Raw genomic sequence first — 19,697 nt, 5'->3', positions numbered from 1 at the left:
AAATATTATATTTTTAAATATAATTATTTGCTAAATTCTAATAGAAGGCCCAAATGCTAAAAAAATTAACAGGCCCACTTTCTCAGAAAAAGCCACAAAATAAGAAAAAATGATGCAGTGATGTGAGGAAAAAAAGAGGAGCAAAAAAGGGGAAAAGAAAAAAAAGGAAATAGTGGAGACGAGAAACCGCCGTGCAGACGGAGCAGGTGGAGCTTCCGTCGGTACGCGCTGATTCCTTATTGCTGAAAACCTGATTACGGTTTCTTTGCAGATTGCATGCGTTGCATTTCACAATTTCATAGGTCTATTGATCGCTGTTTGCAGTTTGCACTTCTGTTAAAATGTTGGATTTCATTTTTAGAAAATTATTGCGTTATATGAATTCATTTTTAGAAAATTATTGCGTTATATGAATTCATTTTGTGCAATCTAGGCGGAGTGATTTTACCATTAATTGTGTGCGAAGCCTGCAATTTGCCTCATAAGAACTGGCTCTTTATCAAAAAGGAGGTTGAGTTTTGATCCTTTTTTTTTATTGTGTCAAGAGATGCTTGGGTTTGACTAAACCATTACTCAGTTAATAGCTCAATAGTAGTATCACGTGTGAGATGATGTTAGGATTCTCTGCTTGTCTGATTCCTGAGTAACCCGTGCGTCCTAGAATAGCTGAAGTTAGACTGATGATCAGGTAGTTTCTTCTGCTGTGTGTTGTGTACATAAACCAAGTGGACCTAGTGGGTTTCTGGCCATGTTGATAGATAACTGTTGTCTATACTCATATGGATTTTTTTCATAAAATTTAACAGATGCCATATTTTGGATGATAGTTTCTAGGTTTTTTAGATATGATGTGGATTTTTTGTTGATACGGAGGAAACTTGTTTGTGAATGGCATGAAAATGTGTCCTTTTATCAGTTTTTGGTTCAGAATGTCAAGTGCTGCTATGTTATTTTTGTTCTTTCATTCTTTCTTTCTTTCTTTGGAAATGAATTGCTGTCATGGATTTAGTAATTAGTTCTATAAGTTTCACTAGTTATTCATTCAAGTGTGAGTTAAATGATGGTGAAGGTGCTATTCTAAATTATGGTTCCATGTGAAGAAGATATGATGGTGCTCATGACTAATGAACAAGAGCATAGTGAGTCGGAAATCAGTCGGCCAAAGAAGAAGAAGAAGCAAGATGGAACATCACGCCCTGCATGTTCTTGGGTGCATTTTAGGTACTACATTCAATTAATGGTTTCCCTCAAACTTTTGTTTCCCATGTAGAAATCCATATAGCTGATTCCTGCCATTTTTTCACTTAGCCGTGAATTTATTAAGGAGTACACTGCATCCCATCCAGAATCCTCGGGCTTGAAAGTGGTATGTCTATGTCGTTATAGTGTTGATACAACATTATCTGCTCGCAAGATTGGGTTTGAATGGGGATAAAAAGAAGTGTACTTATGGTCAATCTTTTTTAGGCCACAAAAGCTGCATCAGATGCTTGGAAATTGATGAGTCCAGAAGAGAAGTCAAAATACACTAATCGTGCCCGTGAAGTATGGGATAAATACTTGAGCACTACCCCGGCACGTATTCCCAAGCCAAGAAGACAAGTATTCACAAGTTTTCCAAAATTTATGTTTAGATGTTGATGTGACATTGGATCTTCGTAATATTTACCTAAATGGTGACCCTTGTGCTGCAGACCAAACTTGTTACCAGATGCTCTCCTGGTCGGCTATTAAATGTGTTGCAACAGCTCACACCTGACCAAAAAGCTGCTGTAAAGAGCATGGGATTTGGTAGTATCCTCAACCTCCGATGCCGAACTCTGCGACGCAGCCTGTGTCTTTGGTTATTGGAGAAGTTTAATACTGTCCGGCGCAGCTTGGAAATATGTGGTGAGCGCATACCTTTAACTCCTCGAGATGTTGAATTGGTGATGGGATTGGCCTCGAGTGGGAAAGATGTGGTTAACTCCGGACCTGATGAGCTGATTGCTGAATTGCGCAAGAAGTACAATGCTACAAATCATGGGATTTCTGTCCGACTCCTGGAAGAAAGGTTGGCGGTCCCAGAAGCTGGGGAGGATTTTAAGAGGTCTTTTCTCCTTTATGTGTTAGGCACTCTAATATGCCCCACGGCAAGGCTGGATGTTAGTCCTTCGTTTCTCCATTTCCTTACAAACATGGACACTGTTCACCAATATAACTGGGGGAAATTTTTACTTGATCGGCTAGTTAGAGAAGTAGCTCGCTATCGTCAAGGGAAACAACGTGCGGTTGGCGGCTGTCTTCTGTTTCTCCAGGTGAGACTCAATAAATCTTTTCATTTTTGAATACATTACTTTTTGTTTCCAACCATTTGGTTCTTTTGCAGCTTTTTTATTACGAGAGTGTTGCTGTTGGAGAACCATTTGAACTATCTCCTGCTCTATTTCCATGCCTATCTTCTTGGGGTGAAGAAGAAATTAGTGAAAGAGAAAAGCAAGAGAGAGAACTTGGTGGTTACGGATGTGGAGAGGTATGCTTTATGTAACCCATATGCATTTATTGTAGTACTGTCGAATCTGGTTTTAAATGTTTTCTTGTAGGTGGTTTGCAAGGAAAGAGGACTCGGGATGGGAATGCTGGGATATAGGACCCAATTAGACAGCAGTAATTTAGGAGTAATGGCACCCGATGCTGAAAATTATTCTCTACTTGAGCAGGTTGGCTATCAGGTAATTATTCTGAAGATGAATTTCATCTTTTACTGTATTGATTCTTCTTGTGATTATTCATGTGTTTCAAATTTACCCATGATTTTGTTGCTTGTCTAACTATGAGAAGGGCATGTTGTTCTTGCATCTTTGGTTCACTCTTCTATAATCTATTGTTGACCTGGTGCTGCTTCCAGCACTTTCTGATCCCATAAGAACTACCATTATCTGGTCCACCAAAGTCTGCGATTGCATTATTTTCACAAAGTAAATTACATATTGAAATTTCCAGGTGTACCCTTTTACTCCCACCGTCCCAAGGAAGATGACCCCTTCCTTGGGCAGCACAAGATTTTATGCAACTCTCTCTCTCTCTCACACACACACACACACACACACTTTCTTTGTTTCATCTTTTTCTTGCTTCCTTTTTATGTTCTGCTTGGCAAATGCTACCTCATTCTCTTATTCTCAAGCTTTTCATTGGCTTACAACTCACTTCTTATCTGCCGTAGAGTTCCTCCTATTATATCCTACTTGATTATGTGTAAATTTGCAACTGATTCATTGAGTTCATGTCACAAAATAGGTGATGGTCATCGAACTTATCTTTTACATTATCTCTCTATCTGTTTTTGTTCAGAATGAGGCAATATTCTGGAAATACTTTTCCATGCTAGATATCTTTAAGCGCAGTATTCTTGATTATGCACGAATTAACGTTCCCAATTTAAGCTATGGTTTTCACATACAGGCTGGAGAAGATCAAGTTAATGGGGGCATGATCACTATAGAGGTAAATGATGATTCCATGATAAATTATTAGATATTTTCTCTCTCTCTCTCTCTCTCTCATTATTTCACACTACCAGATATTAATGGTGATTTTTCATTGGTTTTGCTGTTGGTTGAAAATTATTTTCTTGCCAACAGTTCACAATATCTGATAAATGCTTTAACCTTAAAGTTCCCTTTTAGTTTACCCTAAGGTCTCTTTACACTGACCTTCCTAAGAATATTTTATTATACCATTCTCTTCTGTAGACACATCTTAATCATCGTTGGAAATATCTTTCTATATGTTGAATAATGTCATGGAATGAACAGGGGTTTACTGCTCTGTTATTTCAGGAAAATATGCCCATAAATGGTGATGAAGGCAACACCGTGTGCGTGGATATTGAAATTGACGATCCTGTCAGAGCACCCTGTCGAAATGCTCAGTATGGTTGTGCTGAAATTGTCGATTACAACAAGAGAAGAGAGCACGAAGAAGTCTGCATCAGTTCACCGTGTGCTTGCCCCCTTCAGAAGTGCCATTTTGTTGGCTCGTCTGCACAATTGTCGGAACATTTTAGTAGTAACCACTGGGACTCGGGAAGACGGTTCCAGTATAACTGCCCTTTACCAGTCACCTTAAACAAGAATGAAACATTCCTCGTGCTTCAAGCCGAGAAAGATGGCATTCTTTTCCTTCTGAATAAAGGAACGGAGAGTATTGGGCATACGGTGATGATAACTTGCATAAGCCCGAGCTCATCGAAGGAGCAGTATCTGTATGATATTGTATCTGAAAGAGGAAATAGTTGTCTCAGACTGAAGTCATACACAAACAATTTTCCAGGTAGGGTTGAAGGATCACCACCTGTGGATTTTCTCTTGGTTCCTTTCGGTTTTTTAAACGCAACTGGCCAGCTAGACCTTGAAATGTGTATATGGAACTCAACTGATATAGGAGCTGATTGACCTTCATTAATCTCTCTCTCAAAATGTATCTAGTTTTTTTATGTTGTAATATTTGTTTCTTCTCTTGTATATGTAGTTCAATTTTTACCAGGCCAATGGTATTCTAAGTAATTAGCTTCAGTGCTATTCTAAAATCAATTTCATTTTTTGGTTTGAGAAAAAAATGCCTATTTTTAGATTTACACTAAAATAAAATCAAATATTTTCTAAAATTTTGTGAGTAAAAAAGCACAATATACAATAATATTCTTTTAAGTTTGAGTTTAGTGTAAATAGGAGTAAAGTTACTATTTAATGTGATATTTATATTAAAATGTGTTTGAATTTAGTGTAAATGCTTGGGGATGCTCAACTTACAACAACTAATAAATAAATTAATTATTCAAAATCGATGTATATCTGTTAAAAAATGTATATAACCGTGAATACAAGACTAAATAATGCAAAAGTAGGGTTTTTTTTTTAAAAAAAAATGCAAAATAGGATTATCTACGCACACACTTGACCGAAAACATTTGCGCACCTGTACATTTGTGAATGCGCAAACACACCAGACATAAAAAAATCAATAAATTAACACCAAAGAAATAATACTACTACAACATAAAATCAACTACAGAAACTATCATATTCTTCTTGGCTCTTGCGAATTGCGATAATGTAACGAGAATACAGTAACCTGCGGTAACCTCCCTCATCTTTGTGCCCACTATCATATTCTTTATAATTAATAGTAACCTACGGTTCATTACATTATACTAATAATGAAAGTACCTTTTTTTTTATTTTGGTAATAAATTTTATACTCCAAATAGTAGAAGCAGACTTTATTGTACACCAATAATTTTGGGGCAGAAGATCCTATCCAATGTACTGTAAAGTTGACTAATGAAAAATAAAATTTTCACGGTGATAAACCTATTGAAAGATACTAGATAGATATGGATGACTATATTTGTTAATTTGTTTTTTATAGTATGTCAATCAATGAGAATGTTCATTTAAGAGCAATGTTTCAATTTGATTAGCAACACAGCCATATACACGCACTAATCAATTAGAAATGAAAAGAGGAAGGAAGATAAAAAGAAGAAAAGAACCAAACAAAAGTAGTACTCCGTTGCGGACAGAATCAAGGAACAAGAACAATTATTGGGGCATTTTGCAATATATATCAATATAAAACTGGTCCGCACCCATTGAAACCTAACACTTATACACTTTTCAAATATACAAATATTTCCTAATTAGCCTATCACCATCAACAAATAATAGAACCCAGAAGCTATTTTTCACCGAGATGAGAAATTTAATATATCAATTTGCCAATCATATCAATTAAAAAATTTCTATGTATTTTTGGTCCATGCCCAAGTGGAATTTTTTTATTCATAACCATTCTTGTTAGATTTTATTTTCAGAAAGTGGAACATAGTAATTTATTAACATGGGAAATATAATGAACAAACGAAGACGATAAAGTACAACTTAATTAGTTGATAAGACGTTTTCATTCGATTAATAGGTTGAAGGTTTGAGTTAATACGCCAGGGATAGATGGAGAATATTGTTGATCTTCTTGAGAAATAAAATTTAAAAATATAAAGAATAAATTAAAATATTAATTTCTCAGAAGCTTCATGTAAGGCAAGTTGTGTTAATTAGTTTGGTAAAACCTCATCTTTTTACATGTGACAAATTATAAGAAAATTATTTATTCACTTGACACTCTCCATATCTTTTTTCCACAAAATGTGGTACAAAACAAAACCTCCTTTCCCCTTATAAGGCTTCAAAACATAACTTTTTTGACAAAGAGAGACCTTTATACTATTTAAAAATTAACAATTACACCTTATTTTCCTATATATTCCCACTTTATATATATTGAGGTCTATATAATAGAATAAAACACAATATGATGTCTTCTTCATTGACTTGTGGGGAGAAGTAGCAAAATATGGGTGCTCTCAACTATCTCTTGAGGTTGTGCACTTCCACCAAAACCAGAAACAAAAGGAAATCAATGCAGGTACCTCTTAATCATCATCATATATCATCATCCACATTGCTACCTCCTTTTCTTCTCACACACACTACTATTCAAAATTGTGTTTCTTCATAATTTCTTATGCATGGACTTGTGTTGCAGACGGTTGAGATCAGAGTGAAAATGGACTGTGATGGATGTGAGAGAAGAGTAAAGAATGCCATCAAACACATCAAAGGTGCACAATCTTAATTTACCTCTTTTTTTTTCCATTAATTCCTCTAAACCCTTTTCTCTTCCTAGTATGCTCATCTTTCTACAACTATTTTTTTTTTATCAAATTGAAAGAGTTCCAAAAATGTAGCACAGCTTCAACTTAAAAACTTGTCATAGTACTTGTGATTTTCATTTGATTTCACTAAAAAGCCCGAATTCGACCAGATTTTATGTCCATGCAATCTTCTTAATGACTTGATCATTGATATAGCAGGAGTGAAATCCATCGACATAAACCGAAAGCTAAGCCGTGTGACAGTGAATGGCTATGTTGATCCCAACAAAGTTTTGAAGAGAGTGAATAACACAGGAAAGAAAGCTGAATTCTGGCCTTTCATTCCATACAACTTTGTTCAGAACCCTCATGTCGCTCAAGTTTACGACAAAAAGGCGCCAGCTGGCTTCGTACGGAACGTTCAGGCTGCGGCCGCTCCTGTGCCTAATGCAACTGAAGAAGCCATGACATATCTCTTCAGTGAAGACAACCCTAATGCTTGCTCTATAATGTAATTAAGTATTAATTAGTATTTATACTATATTTTTCATTAGTTATTATATATAGGTGTTCCTCTGCCTTGTGGTATGAGGGTTTTCCTCTTTTGGAAATAGGCTATTTTGACTTATAAACGTAAGATGATGAGTGAGAATAATAAGTATTTGAGGCATATATGAAATGAAACCAAGTTCTATGTTTATGGCTTAGTTAACAGTCTCACTTGTTGTTTTCTTGGTTGTTTCTTTTTCTTTATTTGTTTCTTTTGTTGGGAGAGGGAACAACTTTTAGGTATAGTTGAATTAGCTTTTGAGGCTACTTGTTGCACACACTTAAGGTGGATTCCTTTGTTAAATTTTACTACTTGGCAGTGGATTTCCTGTACTTAATTTTAACAATTCCTTTCCAGTTACAAATAAAAATAGTCTTACTTTCAAAATCTCGACAAGGAAAAGAAAGAACAAAAAGAACGATCTTTTAAAAAGTTGGAAAATGTAGCCAAGACGCCTACATTTTTATGTTAGAATTTTGAGCCGAAAAATGTAGACCAAGACTATATTTGCAACTTTCAAAAGGTCAAGTTTTTTTTTTCCAGATTTTTTATGGAATTCAACCTTTTAGCTAGTGTTTTTTCCCCATTGTTTCAGTGTTTTTATACTGGTCTCGTCGCATATAAAAGTTCTCAACTTTAAAAATGCATGGTTAGGCCCTTTGGCTCGGTGATTTAAGCCAAAACGACATGGTTTTGGTAAGTATAATGCGACATCCTTTTAATTATCATTCGATTATATTACATCAATTAATCAACAAGTCAGGTTAGTATTAATATTAGCAAGAATTGCAAAATTTGATCAAATTAATAGTTCAGTAATAAATGTAGATTTTAAAGCTAATATATTAAAAAATCAAAAATTGTTGAAACTTCTGAAATTTACATGCAAATAACTAGAGAAAGTATTAGATTTTGATTTTGAAAATTTTCCAATCTGAACCGAACCAACCCGAAATATCAAAATAACTGAATCCAAACTATAAAATTCGTTTCAAATAGAAATATCAGAGATTGCATAAAAATTTACCTGCAATATATAACCTATTTTCTAATTAGAAAAAGATTTGGGTTCTCATATGAGCACAACCTATTCATCTTCACCCCCGACCCTCCATCTTTTGTACCACATGTCGCCCCCTCCTCCACCACCCGTCGTCTCCTCTCCCCATTCCCCACCACCACCATCGTCGTCTCCCCCTCTTGCCACCTTCTCCCCTTCCAAATTTTATATTTTGGTTTAGTTCGGATCGATTATTAGGATTTCGGGTATTTCCCTGCAAATAACCCCATACAAAATATCGTACAGTTTATAAAATATACACTGCATATTCTAATCCTAATTGATTTTTAAAATTCAAATTTGAACAAAGTTGTATACATTTTTCAGTTCAGATTTAATTACTACTTCATATCTAATACTTAGATTGTCTATCAATAAAAGTCTCATTATAAATGGAGTGAGCATAAATCTGGGATCACTGAATTATCATAAAAGTTCATTAGTTTATTAGTGTCCTATTAAAATTGGACACAATGCGATATAGAATTTGTGGGACCTTGATAATTAATATTCGCAACAACTTTTAATTATAATTATCGTAAACATCTGTCAATCAATAGCTAGATTTGGCTCTAAATTATTCTACCCAACTGATGAACATGCAAATGATTGTCTTCAAATGATTTTAGGTAACTGATGAACATGCATCTACAATATTATGCCAATTTTGAGCCTGAAACTATTATTCTCTTTTTCTAACTCTAAATTCGAAAGAGGTAAGCATTTGACCACTTTGTCAAGCTGAACTCCAATAGAATTTCAGAATAAATTTTAGTAAATGAAAGTCACATATTTTGAACATTCGTAGCTACGTTCTTCTTCACATATTTCTGGCGACAAAAAAGAGGCGCCGCACTTGTGTTATATTTATGGATGCTTAACTACAATTGAATATTAATATTAATATTTAGATTGGAAAACAAAAATATAAGTCTAATGAATGAAAATGTATAAGACGATCGAAAAGTATTATTTTGGTTTTGGGTAAATTATGCTCTGGATTCGATCTTTTGGTCGAATTACAAATGTAATTATGAAAATTACTAAAATACCAAATTACGACTAATTTATTTAACATATTAAATTTTATTCGGGCTAGATTATTACGGAATTACCATAATCTTTGTCTTATAATATATTTGAAAAAACAATATACTATGTGCTAAATGTCAATTCGTTTAATAAAATGTTTCTCTTGTTATATGTTAACTTAATTTAATTTTCTCGAAATCATAATAGCATAAAATGAGTAAATTTTCAAGTCTTATCCAAATATTTTTTTGACTTGCCTCACCTCCAATTAACTTGAAGTAGGTTGACTTAGAGCATCCTCATCGGTGCTTGTGGAGAAGGACGGCGTCCGTGCTGTTGGTACGGCACGCTCCTGTCCGCCGATGTGCTCTTGCCAACGGCACGGCTCTGCTCGATGCATCGAGCACGTCCGTGCCGCTGAGCAGGGCGACGTGGCGCGTTTCTATTGGTCGTTGTCATTTTCTTTTTTCTTTTTTTTTAAAAAAAATAAAAAATAATACCAAAAAATTAAAAAAAAAATTCTGATTCCCAAAAATATAGCCGTTTTATTATTGTTTTTTTTGAATTTTTTTTGAAAATTTTTAATTTTTTTTCTCTAAATCATCTATAAATAAACACATTCATCATCCATTTGGGCGAAATTCGGCCACGAGTAGTGGATTTTTTTAATTTTATGAATTTAATTCTGTAATTTTTAATTTTTAGGATTTAAATTATGTAATTTTTAATTTTTAGGACTTTAATTATGAAATTTTTAATTTTTAGGACTTTCATTATGAAAATTTTAATTTTTTAGTAATTAGTAATAGTATTTTGGGTATTTTTAATGCATTTTAATATTGTGGAAATGTTTTTATTTAAATTGAATAATAGAATGATGGGACCCTGAGCATGTTCTTGCAGAAGAGTATGGATGTGGGTGTTGTGCTCTTGCCAAAGAGCAAGAAGTAAAAAATGAATAAAAGACATCCATATTCTTTGGTAAGAGCATGGATAAGGATGCTATTATAATCGGAAACAATACATTAGTACTTTAGTATGAATGTAGGTGTTGTGCTCTTGCTAAATAGCAAGGAGTAAAAAATGAATAAAAGTGGGTCCAGACCCACATTCATGTTCTTTGGTAAGAGCATGGACGAGGATGCAATTATAATCGGAAACAATACATTAGTACTTGAATTACGTATATATTATATGTACGCAGATCTAGATTATATTGAGAAAAGTGCTAATCAATCTTAAAAGCTTAGGTGAAAGAGAGTGGAATAGTCAAATCAAGACAAAAATTGGTGAAATGGAGATTCAAAAATTTAGACACATACGTAGCTTTAAATTTGTGATTATGGAATTAGATTCTGTGCTTTGAGCCCACCCTAAACCGATGGGAACTAAAGTAACAATCAACTAAATACAACTACAAGTCCGCGCAATTGATTCTAGAGGGCCAAAGTTGCACGAACTAAATACAACTATAAGTCTATAAACATATAGATAAATAAATATTTGATTACTGCCTCCGTCCGCCATTAGCAGTCTCGTTGACTTTTCTACCCTCATTTTATAAAAATGATGATAAATAGTTAAAGTGGAAAAATTATAAAATAAGAGAGACAATAATATAGTAAAAACTCTTCTGTACATTACATTTTAACCCACTTCGATTTCATTTTTGTCTACTCGAAGCATTGAAAATTTAAATAAAAATAAGTAAAAAGAATTTTGTATTTCACTTCACATTAATTAGTATTTTTTGCTAATAATTCCAATTTTTTGAACAGTATAAGAGTCTTTTGATCAGTTAATCTAACTTGAGTAGATTTCTCGAGAAGATGAATCCAAAATAAATCGAGTATATATGGTTTAGGGTTGATTAGATCTTACACCCGTACGACGATTTGGCCAATTACAACAATGGTCTTATCATATACCCTGACGGTAGGGTCAGATGAATATATATACATGCTACTACACCCGTCCACAAAAAATAGACTAATTTTACTATTTTGGAGTGTCCATCAAAATTAGACCAATTCTAAATATGAAAAATTTTAAACAAATACTAACTCTACACATAATTCTAAATGTGGACCCCACAATCCACTAACACTACTTCTACCATTTTTTTCCCTTCTCTTTTACTTTACCAATTGCGCATTAAAACGGGTATCGTTTATAAGTTTGTCAATTTTTTTAGACGGGGGTAGTATTTCAATAAAGCTACGACTATGGTACTTCCATTGTCCCATAAATTATAGCATTGTTACTATTTTAAGGTCTCCCCAAAAGTACAACACATATTCTATATTGTATTTCAATCTTATAAGTACAGTACTATTTTTGGATTGATATGGTAGACGCAAATCCAAGATTTTTCGTCTTATACATTAATACTCTGCCACTATGTCAAAATACACACACTTCTAAATACATTTTATTTACTATGCAGTATGCACAATCTAATCATGAGATAGTTACTAATTATTGAGGACCAAGGGAGTACTTGACAAGAAATTAGCTTTTAAAAATTACGTGGCCCTCATTTTGTCAAAAAAACTACAAACATGGCATATTGCATAGTCTTTTCGAAGATCCAATTCCATCTTTAGAAGGTGGAAAATATTGCCTCGTTCAATATTTGCAACATTTTTTAAAGGCAAAGGATTCCATTTTATGTATTTTCAAAATTATGCCATAATTACATTTCAGTCAATGCATCATTACGTCATAAAGTATAATTAATCAAATTTTGATTCATTATGACATATTATGAAATGGTTACATATAATAAGAGAGATTGGGAATGTTACGATCCAGCTCGGTGAGAAACTTTTGAGGGATTACCAATTTTAGAATTATCTTAGACTAGGCAAACTTAATCCTAAAATTTTTATGTTACGAACATCGGGAAAAGAAGATGCTTGTTCACCTATCTCAAATCTGCTAAGTTCATCTCCCTTTTTAGTGTGATTTTGTTTATTAAAATCCTCCATTTTAAAAATAGGAGCCGCTCCTTATTCGTGTCTATACACCGGCGATCACTCCATACTTTTGCCTCAAGCGTTACCGGGACATAGCTTTGGCATAAACTACAAGATAGACACGACGTGCTTTAGTGCACCACAAAAGCCTTTTAGCACAAAATAAAGTTTGAAAACATCAAATTTTGACAGAATAAAGTTTGCTTAAATTCGCTTTCATTGAAAGGCAACCTTTTTCAATGGGCACAAAAGTTAACAATTAAGAGTTGAGAAGGTACACAAAATTGTTTTGAACAAATTTCAAGATAACTTATGGTGAAACTATTGATCTGGTTTAGGAAACACAAATACCAATCACCAAGTGTTTAAATATGACAGATTTGGTAAAGGGATTAAAAACATCTATACATGATATTATTATTATTATTATTGTTAATAATAATAATAATTATTATTATTATTATAGACGGTATATTATTAGGCCATAATTTTTCTCAAGACACTTTAACAGTTTCAAGTGCGTATATACTTCGAAAATATTAATTGCCTAAAAATAACAACTTTTGGTACATTTAATTTGTTATTACAGTATACATTTCTTATTTTCAATTAGAAAATAAGTTCATGACGAAGAAATCACAACCTCAACATGCACGAGCTTTTTGTGTTTAATTTGAAGAGTAAGGCTGGTGGTTGATTGAAACTACATACAACACAACAATCTATGCCTATTGTATATTCATAGACAACTACATTCTCAAAAGTAAGATTAAAATACTCCTCCATCCAAATTCACTACCACTGGAGCATACTGCAAGATTTGAAGAATGATTAGCATAAATATAATGTAATGAGATTAGATTAAAAGTGGCTCATGTACCTCATCTTCTTCGTCAAAGTCGATTCCATCAGCTGCACCATTCTCCTTGAAATTCCATCCTATAGTCTCTTCGAGCAGTGACCTCAGCCTTCTCGTCTTACAAAATCAAAAGCACATATTCAGCAATACCATCTTAAAAGGGCAGCATGTCGAACCTCTCTACCAACACAGCTCCGTCTAACTCTCCTATAGTGCCACACTTGTGTTTATTTGAATTTTTTAATGGCAAAGTTAGAAATCGACGATGGCTAAATGCCTAAGCTGGCAATTACGTTAAGATAATAACTGACCTAATCTGCTCTAATCTTTTGGAAACACAAAACTAAGCTCAGTTAAATTTTTTGAGCTGAGAATACCTCAAACTTCATGTTGTATTTTACAGTATCAGTTTACAATGAACCTTGATGATTCTAACAGATCCCTGTTCCCGCATAAGAACCAAGATGGGAATTTTCAAAGAATGACTAAAATTTTGAACACTTGAGATCATGAAACCGAAACAGGAAATGACAATGGAGCTAGAAGTGCCCTAGCATACAAACATTTATCATCTCTAAGGTTCTATACTGATACAAAATTAGTTATTGGATATGAATAATACCAATTGCCAACAATTACAAATCAAATTCACTGTCAAATTGTAGAAAAAGACTGAATGACAATCTTGTTAAACAGGACACTAAAAGAAATAGTATTAGGATAACTCACCCAAGTAAGAAGATCCCCATCCACCACTGGAGCTTCGAACACCACCGAAAAGAAATCCTGCAATACAAAAATGGATCTTATGCACATCTGATGACCTAGTGCTCATAATAGAATACCAGAAATTTCCAAACTATTCAGGTACATGATAATTTAAAGGATGGCATAACTCTAGTTAATTGGATGGATAAGTTGGTGTTTGGTACTAAAAGTTAAGAAAAATGTCAAGAGTGAACCTAGGGAAAAAATCATGTTATAAGTAAAAAAGCACAAATGGTGAAAATCATATCTGGATACATATTTTTTTCTAATAGACTGTATTGATAGCATTACCTTGCATAACCGGTGCAAAAAGCTATCAGAAGATAACCAAGACTCTTCCAATAATGCTGACACTCCTTGTGGCACATCACCAGTACCTTTTTGTTCCTTTTGAAACCCAAATTTTAACTGATAATATATGACCTTGATAAACTGTGAATGAAGTTGTCTTAGAAACCAGCAGAAAGACAATGACAAAGAGAAAATGAGAAATATGCTAATGTTGCAAAAGTAATTATGCTCTATTAAGATTTAAGACTGAATTAAAGAGGGAAAGGAATCTGTCACCAAAGAGTAGAAAATCACATTTCCTAAACCTATTACTCATGATCAAATGCTCCGATTCTTTAGGCTTTCTTTTTTGGTTATTTTCCAAAACCAAAATTACTAACAAAATCATAAAAGTGTAGTGCAGCCATAGAATCCAGTTGACCTTTGATCAACAAGCACCATGTGTGGGAGTCGGTAGTTTTTTGGGAGATAATTGCATAAAGTAGACAAATGCCAAGTAGATGCTGTATCCACTTAACACATACAGCCTGACTCATAAAGCTGAAAATCATAGGATTGCAAGTCCTCTTGGTTAAGAAGTGCATTATATTTTGTCATGTGATGAAGAAAAATATATGGCAACTCAACTCTAAAGGTGATAAACTTTTATCAATCATCTATACATAATTGCAGATGTGACAAAGAAGGAAATTACTTTCAATTACTTTCTTGAGAGAACGGTCTACTGAGACTAAGAGATCACCATCAAAAGAGTATAAAGAGAACTCAGAGGAAGAGGAGAGTTCTCAGTAGACCTTTCTCTGAGATGCACATATCAGGCAACTGCATTCCCTCCTTGATCATATAGAGAAGAGCATGAACAGTATGCACATGATTGCAGATGTGACAATAAAGAAAATCACTTTTAGGGAAAATATTACAAGGAAAACGGAGAGGAGAGTTCTCACTTCTCACTTCTCAGTGGATCTTCCTATGAGATATGCAAATAAGTAACCACATTGCCACCTTGGATATAAAATAGAGCGCAGAGGATGAATAATATACCTTGGCAAATAGAGAACTCCTGGAACGAAGAGGCTACATGGAAGAAGAAAATATGGAAAGATTAGAGGTAACAAATTAGAGATAAGAGTTTGCATGAATATGTAAGATATTACATGTGCATTGAGATAAATATCATTCAGATATGCATTAAGATAAACATCATTGTGATATGCCTTTTTAAATAATAAACTTTTGTAACTAAATGCAAAGATGAATTGCAAAGGGGTCATTATTACACATGTATGACAATATCCATATTCTATTCATTTACAAGACAAGAGAAACAACCTTTAGTGAATGAAATCCACGTTTCATAAGAATTATCCAACTCCAGATTGAAATTTCATACCTTCCACCTATGCTTATTTGACATAGATAAAGCTCCTAATTGGCTAATGTGGGAGGCAAACGAAAAATGAATTCTAATGCAACAAATGACAGGCATAAGAAGGCTGCAGACTCACCTCCACATTTATGCATGATATACGAAATTCAAGGATCACAGTTTCCATAAAACAAGTCTAACTAGTTAGATTTCCACTGACTACAGCATGTTCGCATGTGAAGTTTCATATTTAACCAATACTCACATCACAAAAGACTTTGACAGGGGAAATAATTAACAGATACTGTCGATCACAATTTGCATCTCAATCAAATATTAAAACATTCGAGGAATCCGATGATCTATGAGCACTTACAGATTCTGTACAGCCAAGTAAGAGACTCACTAAGAGCTTCCATTGCACAAATGCTTGAAGAGATTGACCCATCTGCATAATATATGACACATGAGCACAGGCCAGCACATATTTTTCACATCATATAATAAATCTCAGATATAAGACATTTTTATTACCAGAAATGCAATGAATGCAAACTGCAATTCTGCTAGAAGTGCATTTTCATCACCCCCATATTCTTTGATCAATATGGTTTCCAGGAGATGCGTCTGAAATTAGTAGAATAATTCCCACAGTCAGCAATAGCATAAAATACCAATTCAGAAAGTAATAATTTGAATACCTTGTCGAGATTCAAACTGGTGATATCTTCCCCATAGATTCCCTTTTGTTTGACAACTCGGGGAATAGTAGTGTAGTAGCAACCTTGCTTTGGGGACTTCTTTTCATGACCTGAAAACTTGCTGTTCTTTAACTGCTCAGCCAAAGATTTCTCCATGGATGTTCCAGAAAACATTTCCGATTCACACGCAATTGTGATATCCCCTCCAATAGGTTCTAAAAAAGAGTATATCCCAGTCAACGAGTGAAAAAAGACAAATGCATCAGCATGAAGGGATATATACAAATTCCAATGACTGCATTTGATATTAGAAATCTGATATTTGGTATACAAATCTTAACAGTGCTAATGTGACCAATGATTTTATCTTTTGTTTGTCTAATCATGTCTTAACCAAGTTATCATATAGTAGAAGCTAACTACAGCAAAAGTCGTGACTTAATGAGGGACTCTATCCACGTCATGAACCCACCTTAAGTACAATAAACTGGCAGATATTTTTCCTAGTATGGGTATATTTGACTAAGGTGAATGCCAATAACAATTATTTTATCATGTAATGAGGTCAATTCCTATTGTTATTTAGTTCCAGTAATTACAAGCCATATACACTATAGAATAGATCAATAGAAGGGCAAAATGGATCTACATGAGATGCAAGAACACATAGCAGATACACCGTCAAAACGTTATAATACCTACCAAGACGGTCAACAGTATCCTTGGTAATGAAGTTGGACAAATGTATCCAATCCCCGTATTGGTTTAATGCATATGGTCCGAGCTGCATATCAAATTCCAGTCTTTTAACAGCATCAGAATATCTGTCTTCCTGTATAAAATAGAATTTTAGGAAAAGCTTCATAATCATGACATAAGCAAGCATCGCTGAACGATAGCATGACTTTTTCCAACATAATATAATTCCATGAAGCCCATGAGATATTAGGAGTCAAGAGTTTAATAGATCTCTAAGCCAATTCAGCTTCCAATATCATTTTTCATGCAGAAGAAACATTATGCATTAACATAAGGTACCCATCATGGCAAGTTAAAGATATCACTTGCCAAAAATGTGTTGGTCATTTATTTATCATAAGAGACAGCTGGGTATTAACACACGCAAATTAGCCCAGCCATCCAAGGAAAGCTAGGTAAGAATTTGATGCCAGTGTGCAGCTTTATGTGCATAGTATAAGTCATCAGAAAAAATGTAAACATATGGTTACATAAACACTCACCTCTTCCTCTAAAACTTTGACTAGCCGCTCTTCCTTTTGATCCCATCTCCGAACAATCACCTTCCATAGTCATGTTAAGGATACACAATGTTAATCTTGAACAATGTCGCCTCAAAGGACAGATTTCTGGGGGCAAATGTATTAGCAGCTTATATTTCATCGGAGAATTACGATTTCAAGATGTGGCACTCTGGCTAGCAACTGATGTATAAAAACTTTTTGGAGTTGAAGTTAGAACTTTAGAAATGATTTGATATGGTAACATGCAATCAACAGAGTTCATTAAAGGCCCCGGGTATAAGATATCCAGCTGTGAGATTAATTAAATGACTGGAGACAATCATGAGATAGTGTTAGGAAGGTGATAGTGCAAAATATCAGTTAGTTAACAAGCCATCCAATGAGCCCAAATTTTTTAGGAGGGTATATATAAATCCTAATAAACATTCAGGGTGTCTTTGCACCTTATTCCTCCAATAATTAACAACAGAATATCAGCAAATTCCTCATCATAAGTCAAAAGTAGCTTATAGACAATGTTCCCTGGTTCCCGGCTATGTTCCTGCAGATTTACCTTTTAGAATTAGACTCAAGTTAAGAGTTTTATTTAGTTGGGAGTCTGACGGTACTTTATTATATAGAGCTTATGTTCTACGAATTAATCGACAAGAATACAGTTTGAGTGAAGCATGTTGATGTGGCCCTTTTCGGAGGATCCGCCTCTTTAGAGGTTCTTTACAGGAGAATTTATCTTTTGTTTACTGCTTTACTCTATCGTTATTATCATGTTCTTTCTCTTTTCTGCATTCTCTACCTATTTTCCAATCAACAGTGGCATCTTCTCTATTAGTAGCCTTCACAAGCTGAGATGTAATGAGATGAACTAAACATATAGTTCTACATATTTTCGTTAAATTCAACAATCATAGACTCTTAAATGTACATTATAAGCAGCAAATAAAAAACATAATTACGCTAAACACCTGTGATGAGCTTGCATTGATGAAGAAACCAATTATCGGAGAAAAATCACTGCCTTCCCTGTAAAAAATAACAGGAGCTCAACAGCAATCATATGACATTGAAAGTATTCAAGAACATTTCTTGAGGGTTAACAAGTGACCTGTTAGAAGAGCTATAGTAGATATAGTGAATACCGGGAGGAATCATCTTGATACCCTTAAAATTAGGACCTACCGAAAACATCTGCAGAGAAACACACAAATGAGTATGTAGAAAGCTGAAATGCAAAACACGCACTCACACACACACACACACACATCACATAATGTGAGGAATGGCTACCTGGGTATCAATACCGAATAGAGTGTAGGGAGGGACGTCGAGCGCGAGAAGCGTAGCGCCTTTTTTCACTAATCCTAAAGCCGTGTCTGCATCCATTCTTCTCCAAATTGACCCTTTGTTCACTATTCTGCGAAATTCAAGGCTTTCAATCGTCTTCACTTTGCTAAACCCCAATGCTCTATTTTCCCGCGAATTCCAGAAATCTCTTCACTCTTCTCCTGACCTAGCCCTCAAAGTGTTCGAATCAATGACCAAACCCAATATACACGTCATGGACCGAACCGAATGGAATTAATTGATTTCGGTCTGTTTTTGACCCATTTTAATTTCTAATGTGCCCAATGAAAATGAAACTGGAGAAAAAAAATTGATTAAAAAATTGCATTTTTCTCTGAAAATTTAATAAATGAATTAATATGATTTTGCTACGACTTAATTTAGTTTGTTTACCTAAGTGTGTGCAAATTATTCCAAGGAACAATTAGCACAAATGTAGACATGAGATATTAATACTAAAACATAAAGTAAATGCCAAAAATTTAAGTAGTTGGAATTTTTGGGGTATTATAGGGATTAAGCTCGGATTTGAGAATTACTCCCTATTCTTTCAAAATGTCGTGGGTTTTCAATATTAATTATATATTCTTACACTTTACAGAACAACGCATTTTAAATTTTCTCGCCTTATTACTTAGCCAACAGCCTAACCACCAACAGCCAATTACGTTGCATTCCAATTTCCACGTGCGGAAAAAATTGGAGGAGTATCATTTTTTTTACTACTTGTTTTGATGAAAGAAATATAATACGGTATAGATCAAAACAATTAACCTTACTTTTACACTG

At 34.2% G+C, this 19,697-nt stretch overlaps 3 protein-coding genes across 7 annotated transcripts; 2 read left to right on the top strand and 1 right to left on the bottom strand.

Moving 5' to 3' along the window:
• The first annotated feature begins 92 nt into the window (after positions 1-92).
• Positions 93-4,556, top strand: LOC121747663. Of its 3 annotated transcripts, none has more exons than XM_042141739.1 (9): positions 93-221; positions 1,070-1,221; positions 1,309-1,366; positions 1,468-1,602; positions 1,695-2,297; positions 2,369-2,512; positions 2,583-2,711; positions 3,445-3,486; positions 3,822-4,556. In XM_042141739.1, exons 2-9 carry the CDS (start codon positions 1,085-1,087, stop codon positions 4,434-4,436), a joined length of 1,863 nt encoding a protein of 620 aa, XP_041997673.1. In that variant the 5' UTR covers positions 93-221; positions 1,070-1,084; the 3' UTR covers positions 4,437-4,556. The 3 variants fall into 3 exon arrangements, with proteins under 3 accessions (XP_041997673.1, XP_041997674.1, XP_041997675.1); XM_042141740.1 differs by having other exon boundaries at positions 97-221; positions 1,104-1,221; XM_042141741.1 differs by having other exon boundaries at positions 104-221; positions 1,101-1,221.
• A 1,759-nt stretch (positions 4,557-6,315) lies between these two features.
• Positions 6,316-7,404, top strand: LOC121747666 (heavy metal-associated isoprenylated plant protein 20-like). 2 transcript variants are annotated; one of them, XM_042141746.1, is made up of 3 exons: positions 6,316-6,468; positions 6,589-6,664; positions 6,917-7,404. In XM_042141746.1, the coding sequence occupies exons 1-3, from the start codon at positions 6,397-6,399 to the stop codon at positions 7,210-7,212; spliced, it is 444 nt and encodes a 147-aa protein (XP_041997680.1). In that variant the 5' UTR covers positions 6,316-6,396; the 3' UTR covers positions 7,213-7,404. The 2 variants fall into 2 exon arrangements, with proteins under 2 accessions (XP_041997680.1, XP_041997678.1); XM_042141744.1 differs by having other exon boundaries at positions 6,914-7,404.
• A 5,456-nt stretch (positions 7,405-12,860) lies between these two features.
• Positions 12,861-19,121, bottom strand: LOC121747665 (protein AAR2 homolog). 2 transcript variants are annotated; one of them, XM_042141743.1, is made up of 13 exons: positions 18,852-19,121; positions 18,670-18,752; positions 18,530-18,587; positions 17,547-17,606; positions 17,008-17,137; positions 16,306-16,520; positions 16,139-16,231; positions 15,981-16,052; positions 15,280-15,312; positions 14,236-14,376; positions 13,906-13,962; positions 13,198-13,285; positions 12,861-13,128 (listed from the first exon to the last, which is right to left on the bottom strand). In XM_042141743.1, the coding sequence occupies exons 1-12, from the start codon at positions 18,945-18,947 to the stop codon at positions 13,226-13,228; spliced, it is 1,098 nt and encodes a 365-aa protein (XP_041997677.1). In that variant the 5' UTR covers positions 18,948-19,121; the 3' UTR covers positions 12,861-13,128; positions 13,198-13,225. The 2 variants fall into 2 exon arrangements, with proteins under 2 accessions (XP_041997677.1, XP_041997676.1); XM_042141742.1 differs by having other exon boundaries at positions 13,198-13,293; positions 18,852-19,119.
• Between the last annotated feature and the right edge of the window lie 576 nt (positions 19,122-19,697).

The sequence above is a fragment of the Salvia splendens genome, chromosome 9 (assembly GCF_004379255.2).
Source record: "Salvia splendens isolate huo1 chromosome 9, SspV2, whole genome shotgun sequence".
NCBI lineage: Eukaryota > Viridiplantae > Streptophyta > Magnoliopsida > Lamiales > Lamiaceae > Salvia > Salvia splendens.
This window is presented reverse-complemented; position numbering and strand designations above follow the sequence as displayed.

Coding starts and splice junctions, on each gene's coding strand:
- LOC121747663 (XM_042141739.1), top strand. CDS start 1,085: ATGGTTCCATGTGAAGAAGATATGATGGTGCTCATGACTAATGAACAA. Junction 2,298..2,368: donor GCTGTCTTCTGTTTCTCCAG/GTGAGACTCAAT, acceptor GTTCTTTTGCAG/CTTTTTTATTACGAGAGTGT. Junction 2,513..2,582: donor GTGGTTACGGATGTGGAGAG/GTATGCTTTATG, acceptor GTTTTCTTGTAG/GTGGTTTGCAAGGAAAGAGG.
- LOC121747666 (XM_042141744.1), top strand. CDS start 6,397: ATGGGTGCTCTCAACTATCTCTTGAGGTTGTGCACTTCCACCAAAACC. Junction 6,469..6,588: donor ACAAAAGGAAATCAATGCAG/GTACCTCTTAAT, acceptor CTTGTGTTGCAG/ACGGTTGAGATCAGAGTGAA. Junction 6,665..6,913: donor TGCCATCAAACACATCAAAG/GTGCACAATCTT, acceptor TCATTGATATAG/CAGGAGTGAAATCCATCGAC.
- LOC121747665 (XM_042141742.1), bottom strand. CDS start 18,947: ATGGATGCAGACACGGCTTTAGGATTAGTGAAAAAAGGCGCTACGCTT. Junction 16,232..16,305: donor CCAGTTTGAATCTCGACAAG/GTATTCAAATTA, acceptor TACTAATTTCAG/ACGCATCTCCTGGAAACCAT. Junction 13,963..14,235: donor TTTTGCACCGGTTATGCAAG/GTAATGCTATCA, acceptor TTTGTATTGCAG/GATTTCTTTTCGGTGGTGTT.